Raw genomic sequence first — 13,360 nt, 5'->3', positions numbered from 1 at the left:
TAGGACTCAGAGAGTGATCCAGGGTGAGCATAACACCAGAGAGGTGGAGTAGGTACTACAGTGTCTGTGTATAAAGTTTTTAACTGTATGGAGACTTTTTGGTAATAGTTTATTAATTTATTTTCTTTTTTTGTTGGTTATAATTAAATATGGACTAGTGACAATTATTTCATTAGATTGTTAAGATTTTAGTTAGACTACCAATAAATTCTTGGTTTTCCATCTAAGTAGAGTTTCAGAGGCCCACATAAACTGCACAAGTTGTGGTGCAATACTGTCATTAAAAGTGAAAAAATGACACTATTCAGCCTATACTGGTTATCTTTTCTTCCTTTGGACACATAATAGCCTCAGAGATAAAAAGGTGAGGCAAAAAATCAGGGCTATTTTTCTCCTCCTTCCTCCCCTCTCCACCCTCCCGGTATTTTTGTTTCAATGAGAGCTTCTATCACAGGGTTTAGCATGAGGGAACAGAAAAGGCATGCCAGGWATCCTTTGTGCTCTATTGTTGCAAGGAAAAAAGTTGAACTTGATATTTATGAACCAAGGGAATAGATAAAAAATCCAGGTAAGATTGAGCTTGCTGACAGTTTTGCACGACTGGGAAGACAACTTGGTAGTCTTTGTGCATCTCTGCCAGCTCCACTGCCAGTACCAATGCAAGAGCATCAGAGGAGCAAGAAATTGTGCCCCTGGGTCTGATCGCCAAAAGCTGCAGTGTAGTGAGGCAGCTGCTTGTTTACTTTCATTATATGAGAGCTTGCACTCAGTACTGACTCAGTTTTTCTTGCTTGGCCGCGGGGGAGCCAAAATGAATGCATTTTTTCTAAACAGAGAGAGTCCTTTGGCTTGTGCTTTTTACATGTTGTGTGTTTAGTGTAAGCTCAGCCTGATTTTGAGATGAAATCTTCAATGCAGCATTCATCACCTGAAAAAAACTGGAAGTTAATCTAAACATTTGACTCATCTGATTTCCCTCCTCGCCCACCAGCTGACACAGGTGTATATATGTCTTCCTGGGCTCATCTCAGTATTCCCACTGTGTTGGCCTTTACTGTGAGCTGTATGAAGTCTCAGCAAAAGCATTGGCTTCGTAAACTGTTGTAGTGGGAAAGTGGGAGCAGGGGGATCTGGAAATTTTCTTGGAGATCTCCATATCAAGCTGGAGAGTAGTTCCAGTTATTCCCTGACACCTCATAGAAGCCTTTTCCTTCAAATAAAGAAGGATATGCCATTGCTTGCTCAGTGGAGGGAAATGCAAAACCGACATTCATTTCTTCTCAGTTTGGGTATATGTCAGAGCCTCCCATGGACTTTCCTTTAATCCCTGCTGGTGCATCAGCTTAGGCACTGGCTGGGAGTAGACGCATTGCGGTGCCGTGCCTCAGCCTGCGCCCGTGAGAAGGGAAGGCTGGTGCAGGAGCTGGTTGCACTAGGTGTGTTCCAGCGCAGGCATTTGTGGCATCAAGGAAACCTTTGTTGGCTGGTGAGACTGTAACCACTCGGTTCCTCCTGCAAGCAAAAAGCTGCTAAAACAGGCCATAACCCTGGTAATCTCTATCGGACGCTATATTTTATTGCTCTAGTCAGAGCAATAGTGCAGAGATCCAGGGCAGTAGGGTGTTGAGAAAATTAGAGGTGCTCTGAAGACGTTTAAGACAGTAGTTTTCTTTTGACAACATCAACACATTTTTCTGGCAAAGTAGCATGTTTATGAGCTTCGTTTAAATTTAAAAAAAAAAAGTTCAGACTTGTAAGCCCCATCTTCACCCTGCCCACATATAATTTATATAAGTTTGTGAAGAGTGTGAAATGAAATATTTATTCTATTTTAATTTGTCGATATTTCACATAGCAATTATTTTTAAATATTGGCCTTCTGTCCTTATCTGGGGCTGAGAAAAGAGTGTATGCTTCTATTTGTTTTTTTTTTTTTCAGGATTTAAAAAATATGTTTCCTGTCCTCCTCTTGTGGAAGTTGTTGGAAGCACTGCAATCTTTGGTGACCTGCTTCGTCCACCAGAGCACAAAATCCTGCAAATATGAGGATGAGTTGCATCGTTTATTGACACAACCCAATTAAAATACAATGAAGACCTGAATCAGGAGCTAGTTTGGGCTTAGGCTCAGCAAGGGTGGCACACAAAAACACCACCTGTTAACCCATAAAAAACAGATCAGTCAAAGGAGTGATAAGGGCTCAGTTGTTTCTTTTGAAATTTTCTGCAGAATTGTTTTTAAGGGCCTGTAGGTGCTTTGCAATGAGGCACCAAACACAGCTGAATTGGTTTCATAAGATGAAATTTAGTCACAGATCCTTCATGACTGTGTTCCAAGGACTGGGGGGATATACTTTGATATTTATTTTCCATCCTGAGCCTGCAAGACTGCTGGTTAGAAATAAAAACGTGTCTTGACCATTTTATTTGTAGAATGTGCAAATGAGACACTAAAATTGTAACACTACTACAGCATTTTCAAACTGGCTGTTTAGCACAGAACTAAACAGAGTACCTGTGTCTCATTTGATTCAATCACAGTGCTGGATCCTGAATATACTACTTTTTGAATTGTAAACCGCTACATTTTCATTAAACTAATCATATTATTTATCTCTGGAATTGAAAGTCCCTTTTTCTTATAAAGTGAAACTGAAGCACTTACTGCTGACCACTCCTGCCATTGTGTTAATATGAATGGCCTTAAAAATACATATGTGGAGCTTTAACTTATTTGAAGTAAAAAGAAGTGAGCAGTTGCATTTTGCATTTGTTTCAGAGAAGCTCACAAGACCCATTAATTAGTCTAAATTAAGATGAAGTGCCTTCAGGTGCGTGAGTAAAGGCCAGAAATAGTCTTTTTCTTCTGCCCGAGAATATGCATGACTATTTCAATTAGATTCATTTTTTAAAATTTGAAGGAATGAAATGAGAGCCTGAATAATTTGATTTTTTGAGTTAATTGAAAGTTAGGAGCAAGACTGGTCTTGCTAATTTCATGGATAAATTCAGTGGTGTTTTTTGCAAAGACTGCTTGATATTTTTTAAGCATTTCTTAATGAATCCTGTAATCTGATTCTTACTTCATTTACCATGTGCTGATAATTCTTTCACAACAAAAGAGAGATGCCTCAGTTACACCAGGTTAAATTGTTATCCATATGGTTGTGCTGATTTGATACCACATTTTAGGAAGTGTCATTCTAAGCAACACTGAATAAGTGATACACTGAACATTGTAGCAAGGAGTTCAACACCTCACCAAATGAAATAGATCAACCCTGATGACACTTTCAGACCTTCAGGGCAAGAAAAGGTTTGGGGGGTGGGGGATACTTGCAAAAAATGCTTTGTGACAGTTTTGTTTTCCCAGATATTAGCACACTTGTATTTGTGATTTCAACAGTTAAGTTTTGGGTTCTATTTTGGCAACATCCATGTGGGGGGAAACCATCCCCCTGCCTGAAATCCTGGCCCTGTGTCATCAACAGAGATTTTGCCACTAGCAGCTGTAGCATCGGGATTTCACTTACTTCCCCGCAGTGAGAAGTTGTTACAAGGCCTCTGCTTTATTGACATAACACTTGAACTCTCTTGAAGATATAAGTGGTGCAGATGCCTTATCGGCCTGCCTGTCTATGGATTTTACACTGCTGCTTATCACTCAAGCATTGGATAACCTTCCACATAAAGCTAGTAACTGGAAGAGAAAATATCCCTAGCAGAATTCCTAAAATCTCTAGTTTTACTTCTATTTTTGGATCAAAAGCCTGCTTTGGGATTCAGCATCTGATTTTTAAGAGATTGGTGGGTTTAGGAATTCAGATAACTATTCCTATGATTTTGTATTAAGGATCGTCATTTTAAATATACTGTGAACAGTAATACTTATGCACCATTGCAAGCCATAAAATGGTTTGCTAATTTGAGTGCAGATATGTTAAAGGTTATCTCTGCTAGCAGAAAAAGGTCAGAACTTTCATCAGAGAGATTGTTCTTCTGATTTACTAGACAAGTGTTGCAAAAGTGGCTGTAGTGGTGGTGAACGTGTGTTGGTTTATTTTGTGTGTTAGTAGGTTTTCTTTGTTTCTCCTTCCTGTTAATATTAGGGATGTAAATAGTTTCTGGATATTTGGTTTGCAGAGACATGTGTGATAAGCATTATCACCAATAAGCCAATTTTTTCAAGTGGTCATAGCTTAAATAGAAACTGGGCATTTATAACACTTACAATATTTATTCTGTGGCGAAATCTAGATCTGGTATATCGAGCTCCAGCTTCATCCATTCACCTTCTCCTCTGAATGCTGTTGCAAACTAGGGAATTGGGGACTGCTGAGATGAGTGTTCTGGGAGACAGAGACACCAGGCAAGTCTCAAAACACATTTATTCATATTCAGCTACTAGGCAATTTCTCTGTTAACAACTAAAAGTCAAATATCAATCAATAATTAACAACTAGTAATCAAGCATGTTGGTTGAACATTGGACATACAATATCATGAGTCTGACACCATGCTGCTGTTTCTGATGGCCACAGTGCTTTTTGTTAGTAAGGTTACGGTGGGTGGACTCGAGAGTCCTTTGATGATGGAAAGCCAGGGCAAAAGTGGGTATCTTCTCTCTTGCCATTAGGTACATTAGGTAACCATTACTGTCTTTTTCAGGAACATCATACTTTTGATTCCTTAGGCCTTCTGTTATGCCTTGATTAGGTTTATGTGGCAAAGAGCTTTGGGAAAGATGAAGTATTTTAACCCTCTACAATCCTGTTGCAACCTGTTTGAAATTATATGCATGCTCGTTTCAGGGTTGTGCTAGGATAGCGAAGTGCGTTTGAATATGCCTTGGGTGAAGTTCCACAGTGAGAGCATGAGACTGTCACAACTCGGTGTATGTTTGATCCATGCTTGTGCAGATCTGTGATGTGCTTCCTGTCACTGTGTTTTCAGCAGCAAAACTCGGTTTGRTGGCAGTAGCAAGCTAAGGGAAACCTTTATTGTTTAAGTGTGTAGTCAGTAGCTGCATAGTTCTGTTGTAGGAATTAGCAAATAAATTTGAAGTGTAGGGATTGTACAGTCAAGTGGGTAGAGCACTTGGCAGGAGACTGAGAGTCTTTTTTCAGTCTAGACATTGAGCCGTTGTGCAATGTTTGGCAAATCACTTCAACTCTTTCTGGCTTTGTTTCCCCGCAGGAAAAAGGGGACTGCTTTTGAATGAGATCTGTAAGAGTCTAATAAATAAAGGTTTTAATAATACAGTTCTCAGCAAAGGTTTGGATAATCATCTTGAGCTGTGGCGTTAGTTTGCATTTGTTTCCTTAATTGAATGAAGGTTTCCCATGTGCAATTCTGTGTTACAGTTGTGCAAGCTATCTTGATGGACCAGTGCAGAAATTTCAGTGATTTTTTTCCTTGAAAATAGAATTCTTGTTTTAATGGGAGTGAAGATGTATATAATTGGAAGCCAGTTACTAACAGAGGCTGGCTAATTGTTAATGCAAGGTTAAAGTAATTTGAAAATAGGCAAATACTTACATTTTAAGTGTCTTTAATTTTGTTATAGAAATACTGGAGTTGTGTTCCTACTTACCCTGCTTAACATTTAAATTTTATTTTAAAACAGAATGTTAGCTGATGCTGAAAAGATAATGAAAATGTCTAGATGAAAAAGGACAGGAAGTCCAATCCAGCTTCTTGTGCTTGCGTCACATCCTGGGAACAAAAAAAAAAAAAGAAAGGATTAGTGGTTGCCCTCCTCACCTATAGTCTGAGCAGGCAGTCCATAAATTCTGCAATAGAATAATGTACCATGTGTACCAATGGCTAAACTGCTGTCTTAGCCGGCAGAGTAGTTCCTGCATTTTGGGATGGCACTCTCTGAGATAATGGGAAAAGAAACTGCATTAGCRTTGATTAAATGAACATAGTTTGAGAACCAAGATGACTAATGCCTGTTCTGGGGATGTGGATTTAGTTTTTCTGGATTGTTGACATTTTTGTATTTTCTATAGGTACCCATTATATGCTGTGACATGGAAAGCCATAATGTTCAATCTCAGCTAAGCAGGATGTTGATTAAAAAGCATAGGGGTGTTGCAGGCAGAACAGTCTTGACTCGGGGAATTTCACTTAATTTAATTTATTGCCTGTTAACAGAAACCTTTAATTACCAATTCAGGTACTGAGAAGAAAAGAAGACATAAACAATTAAACAAATGCTTAGGGAAACACCTCTCCTTCCCTATTCCCAGGCTCAACTTCAGTCCAACACCTCTCCTCACCCACCAGGCTCCCCAGTCCCACTGGGGAGACGAGGAGCAGGGGTTTGGGGTCAGTGCATGAAGATTTCTCTCTGCCACTCCATATTTCTCAATCATTTTTCTCCACTGCAGGTCCTCTGCCCCAGCACGGGTGCCCCACAGCGGTCCCTTGGGGATTCCCTGCCCTTGCATGGGTCCCCCACGGCCGTGGTCCACTCAAGGTGTCCCTGTCCCAGCACAGGTCCCCTGTGGGCTGCTGTCCCCCCAAAGGCATGCGTCATACCCCAGCACGGAGCTCCTCCTTCCCAGAGTGCACCTCCAGCCATGTCCCCGGCAGTGTGCCCTTCTACATGTCTCCTCCCTTTCGTTTCTCCACACGCGTCTCTTCACATTTCTCCTCACATTTCCCCTTTTGTGCCTGCACTCACATGTGTCCTCACATGTCCCCTCCATTTTCTCCTGCTGCTCGTGGCTATCACCCTTCCTTATATATCCTGGGCAGGGGGACCACGTGCACCGCTCTGACAGTTGAGGTTTTGGTGCATGATGGGCTGTTCCCATCCATTTCAGAGCCATCCAGCACAGGGCACTTTATGGCCTCCTCCCGGACAGGGCACCCTTGCAGCCCTCTGCTACCAAAACTCTACTGTTTAATATATATTAATATAAGGGGTGACCATTGTCTTCAGAAGTAATTCACAGATAATTCATTGAGCACTGGTCAATATGGGATGGTGATCAGCTGTTGGTGTGTCGGCTGCTGGAGCTATGCTGTAAACGGTCAGAAAATGCTGATCTATCCTAGATGTCCCTTTTGCTGTCTGTCAGGTAAAAAGCTTTACAATATAACTGAATGGGGCTTTTAGATAATTTTTCTTCTGGTTATTAACCTGTAAGAAAATACCTTATTTTAGAATATTTTTCTTTGCTTTGCTTGTTGACATTCATTCTCCTTTTTCCCTCTGGATTGATCCCAGAGGCGATAAAATCTCCTCAGCCTGAATTCTTTCTTTACTGTCCTTTTTAGTTAATTTTCCATTCACTTTTGTACTTTCTGTGTCTCTACTTGTTCTCCCATGAGAGGTTAGACAATAACCTCCTACACTTTAGTTCAAGGGCTTTCTGAAAATGAGTGTGGGGTAAATTGAGCAAGATGAGAACTTAACTAGTGCTAATTAATTCACAAATGTTGTATTATCCAACCACACTACTTTGTGGTAAGAGCAGAAGCACCTCATAGAGCTCCAGATTATTAATATTCCCTTTACATGGTTCCTTAATTAGTTGAAATACATTTGACCTATTCTGCTCTTATTGCAGTGCTCACATAGCAGGCATTAAAAGGTCACAGCTAATGGAATCTAAATAGCCTTTCATAGTTTTGCTGACATAAGTTCCTTAACACTTGAGTCAAATTGATGAAAATAAAAATAAAAATCGAGAAGACAATACCAGATGCTAATTAAAGCTGTTCTTTCCTGTTGCTTTGGTCAGAGATTTTCTGCTATGAAAATTTGTTCGATGGGAAGAGACTTTTATGGATTATAAAACCAGACTGTCACTAAACACTTATTTTACATCTTATTCTTTGGGCAAATGTATCTCTGACTGCTGGGCAGACTGAAGCAGGTAGGGATTGCTCTCGTCTGTGAGTACGCTATCTGTGTACTCGTTGCCAAGGGGAGGGGAACAAAGGATGGTGTGGTCCCACCAAAATCACACTAGTCCTCTTCTTCAGTAGAGTAAGCCAATGAAAAGATCTGCTATATCAGGCACAGGCTAGCCAAGAGTTTCCACAGGCACCATGAGTTTTGCAGAGGTAAAAGGAGGACCATGTGGCACAAGAGCTTGCAGCATGAAAATGTTGTTAAAAATTGAATGATTGAAATTTTTTTCTGCAGTCCAAACTGGAGTGGATTAGCTTGTCCTTTTTTGAAATAATGACACTAACCTCCAAGATAAAATCCATGTATTTATCTCCTAAATAAAGCTGAAATATGTTTGGGAAAATGGCCATTTTGAAAACCCAGAATATTTGTACTTCAGAACTCCGATGTAGTGTAGGAGGGGAGTGCCAGAAACATGTCACAGGTGACATTTGCTAAATATTTTCTTTGACCCAAAACTGTTTTAAAATGGTTAAGAGCTGAGAAGCCATCCTAACACAGGATGTGGCTTCACTGGTGTCACTAAAGCCAGACTGAGGCTAGAACCACATGACCAAAACTTTCATATGCATTACATATCTTACAGCTCTGGGCCAGATTGTGAAGAGCTGAGATATGAGTTATGGGAGCAGTTCATAGGTGACATAAGACAAAAGCTTGCATTGAAGTGACAGGGACTTCAGTGCTAGCTGCAACCCTTGACAGCTTACCCAGCTTCTCAGTCAAGCTTGGTAACCTCTGCTGAGCTCTGTACTTTGGTAATTGTGTTGCTACCAGCTACCCTGCTGAGAGCTCGTGAAGAAGCACTGACCTCCCTTCACACATCACAGACTCCATATGCCAAGGCCTTAATTACTGCCCTGATGCCAGTGAGGGCAAAGAGCTGAAGCAAGATGCTGTGCAAGCAAAGGAACGTAATTCTCTGGAAGATACGCCAGTTTTCACCTCTTTCCTCCCTGTGAAGCTGGCTCATGGGAAGAACCCTGGCTGTGATGGTCAGGGAAGTGTTTCTATATTAGTGTTGAAAGCAGGATTGGGGCCACCTAAATCTGTGCTCTTTCTTCATGTGCTTATGTTTAACCTGATAGCAGAGGATTTGAAGTCAGACTTGGCTTCTGGATGTGTTACCTCAGACACACGCAAGAACACACATACACTCAGTTAAAATTTTTCATGCTACTCTCCTTTTCTCTCCTTTCATAATTTTTGTGCTGTAAAGAGATTAAATATCTTATTGCAGAGTGTTGCAAGGTTATGTTCAATTAAAATAGTGAGTAGCCTGAAGTGATGCTAAGTAGGAAGGATTTTGTGGGTTGATGTACTAATTTATAGCAGGCTAGAAAGACTTTGCAGCAAGGGCCCAATCCTTCACTTTAATCCTGTTGTGCTCACTTCTGCCAGGTTTTCTTGCCTGAATAAGCCATGCTATAGTCTCAAACAGGTTACATGTCATGCAGATGATCATTTTGATCATGTATAGAGCAATGTATTATAAGGATGTCTTTTAAAGTACAAGTTCACAAATTAGTTTCCATAAACTTCTTGATTCAAAACACTTATAGTGTAGGCAAGGCTGTGAGTTGTGGGCTAAAAATATGATTTTACAGTGTGTCCTGGGGAAGAAGTCTTTGCTTGGGACTGGATTGTAATTAAGAGAATACAGTTTTATCCTTTATTACTCTGGTCTGTAGAAGATGTGTCTTGTGACCAAAAGCCTTTTGCTTTTGGGCTGCAAAGGGATTGCCTTGTCAGATTGTTTTGTACAACAGGTTAGATCTTGATGTTCTTTTCAGTCTGTATCCCATGGTCTAGTACACATGTGAGTGTTCCACGATATGAACCACTTTGCCTTAAACGTGCAGTTTGCAAAAAAATGAAACTTACTGTGTATCTTTGTCTCTTCTTTTTCAGAATACTAAAATTTTGAATGGTGCCTCCCCAAGAAGTGTGATGAGAAATGGCTTTAGGAAACAATACCCAGAGAAGTTATTCTATCATCCCCTGCTTCATCTTTATTGAGGTGAGTGAGCATTCAGTTGGCTCAAAAATTAAATATTCACCTGCCCCTCACAGGGCTGGGAAAGTTTTCTCACCAAGAGGGATGTGAATTCTAAGTTTGAAAGGAAGATGAAAACTTCTGTCAGACTCTGATGGTGAGAAGGAAATAGCTGCCTATGACTGCCCGATCTTTATAGCCACCTATCTGATGTACCTCAAATGTAACACATTCTTTCGGCCAAATTATAACGTGGCTTGTGCTGGCCCACAAGAGAAACACTGAAAACTGCTAAAGGAGTAGTCATAATGCTGGATGTCCCATGAGACTTTCCCCATTCCTTTGGAAATCCTGGAAGGGTTCATATATGCTCCAGTGGCAGCTGGAACAGGCACCGCAGACAGCTCCTTTCCAGAGCTCCTGAGCACTGACCTTTCCCAAGAGACATAGGAAAAGGGTGACATTCAGGACTTCTGTAATCCTTACTCTTCTGGAGTCCCTTGTTCACAGTGTCTCCTCCAGCCAGGAGATCCAGTTGCCTTACCTGCACTCTCCACTTTCTATGCTACTAGTTTAGCTCTAAAAACACAGAGGATCCCTGGGCGCTTCATCCAAAGTCAGTAATCATCTTCCTTTTGACTTCAGTGGGCAGGAGGAATCTCGTTGTAAGTTGGGGGCAGAGGAGAAAGCATAACAGGGCTGATGGCAGAGATCAACACAATGCTTTCGGAGCCACAGCTACGGCAGACGCCAGTGTGGGAGGGTGGCTGAGCCTTGCCTTGCTTCAGAGGGATTTGTCACTGACACAACGTCCAGATTTCTGGGGAATCAGCCTCTGATTCCTGGGGAGACCGAAAGGCTTCTCTTACTGAGGAGCAGAGTTGCTACTTTATCCCCTCTGCTAAAGAAAGAAAGGTTAAAATGGGGGGGGAAAACAGCAATAAGATCAGAAGAAAGGCTAGATTAGAAACCATCAGGAATAATATATCTCAAATTTATCGCCTAAAACAAGGAACTCTGAAGATTTTTGGTTCTCTAAATATCAGTGATGAACCTGGTTGGCAGCCCATGACAGAACTATAAATTGACCTTGCTCTAGATGGACTGACATGAACATAAGAATAAATCTGTTGACAAAGGGAAGGAAAAAGAATTCTTTACCTCCCAAGGAAACTTTCCTTGTCCTTTCATATACTATCCTTGCTGATTAAAACCCAATTTAAAATTAAGACCCAATCAAAAGCAGAGAGCCAGTCTTTGAAAGTATGGTCTCTCTCTGCTACACAGGGTAAAAGCATGTGCCAGCTGCATCTGTTTTTACCCCTTCTTTGTCCATGCTATAGATTTTTAATGTTCAGTGTAGTACTGTTGCAACTCCAAATTCATAGACTTATGTCAAGCATTGTAGCAATAAGCAAAAGGTAGGAAATCTAATTTCCTTCTCAGAATGCAGAGATGATTGATAGTAGCCATTGAGTCTGAAAAGTCTCTGTAAATTTTAGTGCAGACTGAAAGTGCTTTGCTTTTCWTGCTGCTGTGGCTCTGATACTAAAGGGAACTCATTTTAGATGAACTACCCTAAAGAGCACGTCCCATGCTGGATTGCATGGTTTAGGATGGGCCATTTTTTTATAGGTTTAAAGCAACCACAAGAGACAATTAGCTGTATGACACTTGGCTGCATTTGCTGAAGTCACATGGAGGACAATAAAACATGTTGCCTGTTTCCCTCATGAAGTTTTTCCATGTGAAAACAATTGCTTTTCTGGCAGCAGACATGTTAGGTAGTCATGAGAAAGGAAAGAGATGGCCAATAGATATTATTACAGTCCTGTTCCCAAGGCTATGACACCTCTCTCCACTGTCTTCACCATGGGATGTGGTCCCTTCCTTGTGAATTTTGAGATATTTGCTCTTAAGAAAAAATGGCATTTTTTTTTAGCTGAGTGTTGGTCACATCAGATGCCATGCCAGTAGATATTTGTGAATTGTCTGATACACAGTGTAGTTTCAATAAGTTATGATGGCAGCGGTGAAAATGAAGTGTCACAAACAATTGTGGCATTTTAAATACCATTGTGCTTCAATCTGTATAAATGTGGCACTTTTATAATTTCAGCGGTTATTCACATTCCATTTTTCTCAGTTTCATTTTCCTCACTCCCAACTAACTTGTAACAGTTATTATAAAACTTGACCTGAAGATAAATGTCTCATTATAAGAACTTATGCCCCATGCCTTACTTTACAAATTCCTTTTTATATTCAGAACAGGAAATTTTTAATAATATAGAGGTTGCATGTGACATCTAATCTGTAATGACAGAAATGTTAAATCAATGTTATCAGTCCCTAATTAGAAATGCAGTGTCAGATTAAGAGTAGATTTAAAGGCTAAATAGGAAATCGTTAAACTAATTCTCAGCCACTTATCAAATCTGAGTGTCTCTCCCAAATATTGGAGGTGGTTTTCTAGATGGTTCTTTTGTGTTATAACAGATATCATTATAGGCTGGCATTTGTCACCAAACATCCATGATGACTTATATTAGATTTTGTTAAAGGCTTAACCAATTAATTAGGAGATATAAGATACTAAGGTTTTCCCTTCCCTGGCTCCCTTCTGTGACATTGTTTGCAGCCAGCATCAATGAAAGGAGCCTTCAGGGGTCTCTAGCTCTTCCTTGGTTCACATGTACCCTGCAGAGGGTACAAGAAGATCGGAGCAATTTTGTTCCTCACCCATTGGCCTGTGCTGCAGGCAGTGCAGACAGGTGGGCTCCTGCTCCATGAGGGCTGATGCTCCAAGCCTCCAGCCTGGATGCCCTGGAGTGTCCTTCTGCTTCAGGAGCCTCTGGAGCACTGTGTGATTGATGGAGAACCCGGAGCATGCTGCAAAGCCTGGGGAGGGCTCCTCAGCTCATTGTAGGCCCTAGGTCTGTCCCAGCAAACACAAATAGTGCACAGCAGCCTGTTTGAGGATTTTTTGACAGCTGAGACTGATTCCTGAAGTGGTCTTAAGAGTTGTAAGTGAGTGTGAGAGAAAGTGAGAGAAGCAGCATCTAGGAAGACAGGCACATTTCTCCCTCACGTCCTTCGTATTTCATGCATTTTTTTGACTTATGCTGGCTTTGGTTGCCAAAGCTCTTTGTGGGGCATCTCCTCCCTTCCTCACACTGCTGGGGCACTAGTGACAAAGTGCTGTCAGGAGCATCTTTAATGATATTTCAGCACAGCCGTCTCTTTATTTTGCAACCCCACTTTACGACGTCTGCTCCAAGGAGTATTGTTCTACATCCTCCCACCTAATACAGAGCTGGCATTGCATACTGGCTACTGTCACAGAGCAGAGTCACTGCTTATTTCAACTATTTGGAAGATAGTTCAACTCAGGATTGCCTTTTAAGTTAATGTTTATATTATAGTCTGCCAATA

At 40.9% G+C, this 13,360-nt stretch overlaps 1 protein-coding gene across 4 annotated transcripts in view; it reads left to right on the top strand.

The window, feature by feature from the left end:
- PLPPR1 (phospholipid phosphatase related 1) overlaps positions 1-13,360 on the top strand; it is a 141,192-nt gene that overhangs the window by 53,023 nt on the left and 74,809 nt on the right. For 2 of the 4 annotated variants that reach the window (XM_026078732.1, XM_026078733.1), the window contains exon 2: positions 9,841-9,949. In XM_026078732.1, coding sequence (XP_025934517.1) covers positions 9,887-9,949 — 63 coding nt within the window. In that variant the 5' untranslated portion in view covers positions 9,841-9,886. Of the gene's footprint in view, positions 1-3,083; positions 4,369-9,840; positions 9,950-13,360 lie in introns of those variants that run through there. The other 2 variants (XM_026078731.1, XM_026078734.1) reach the window with 2 other exon arrangements.

This window comes from Apteryx rowi, unplaced genomic scaffold, assembly GCF_003343035.1.
Source record: "Apteryx rowi isolate R43461 unplaced genomic scaffold, aptRow1 scaffold_484, whole genome shotgun sequence".
Taxonomy (NCBI): domain Eukaryota; kingdom Metazoa; phylum Chordata; class Aves; order Apterygiformes; family Apterygidae; genus Apteryx; species Apteryx rowi.
This window is presented reverse-complemented; position numbering and strand designations above follow the sequence as displayed.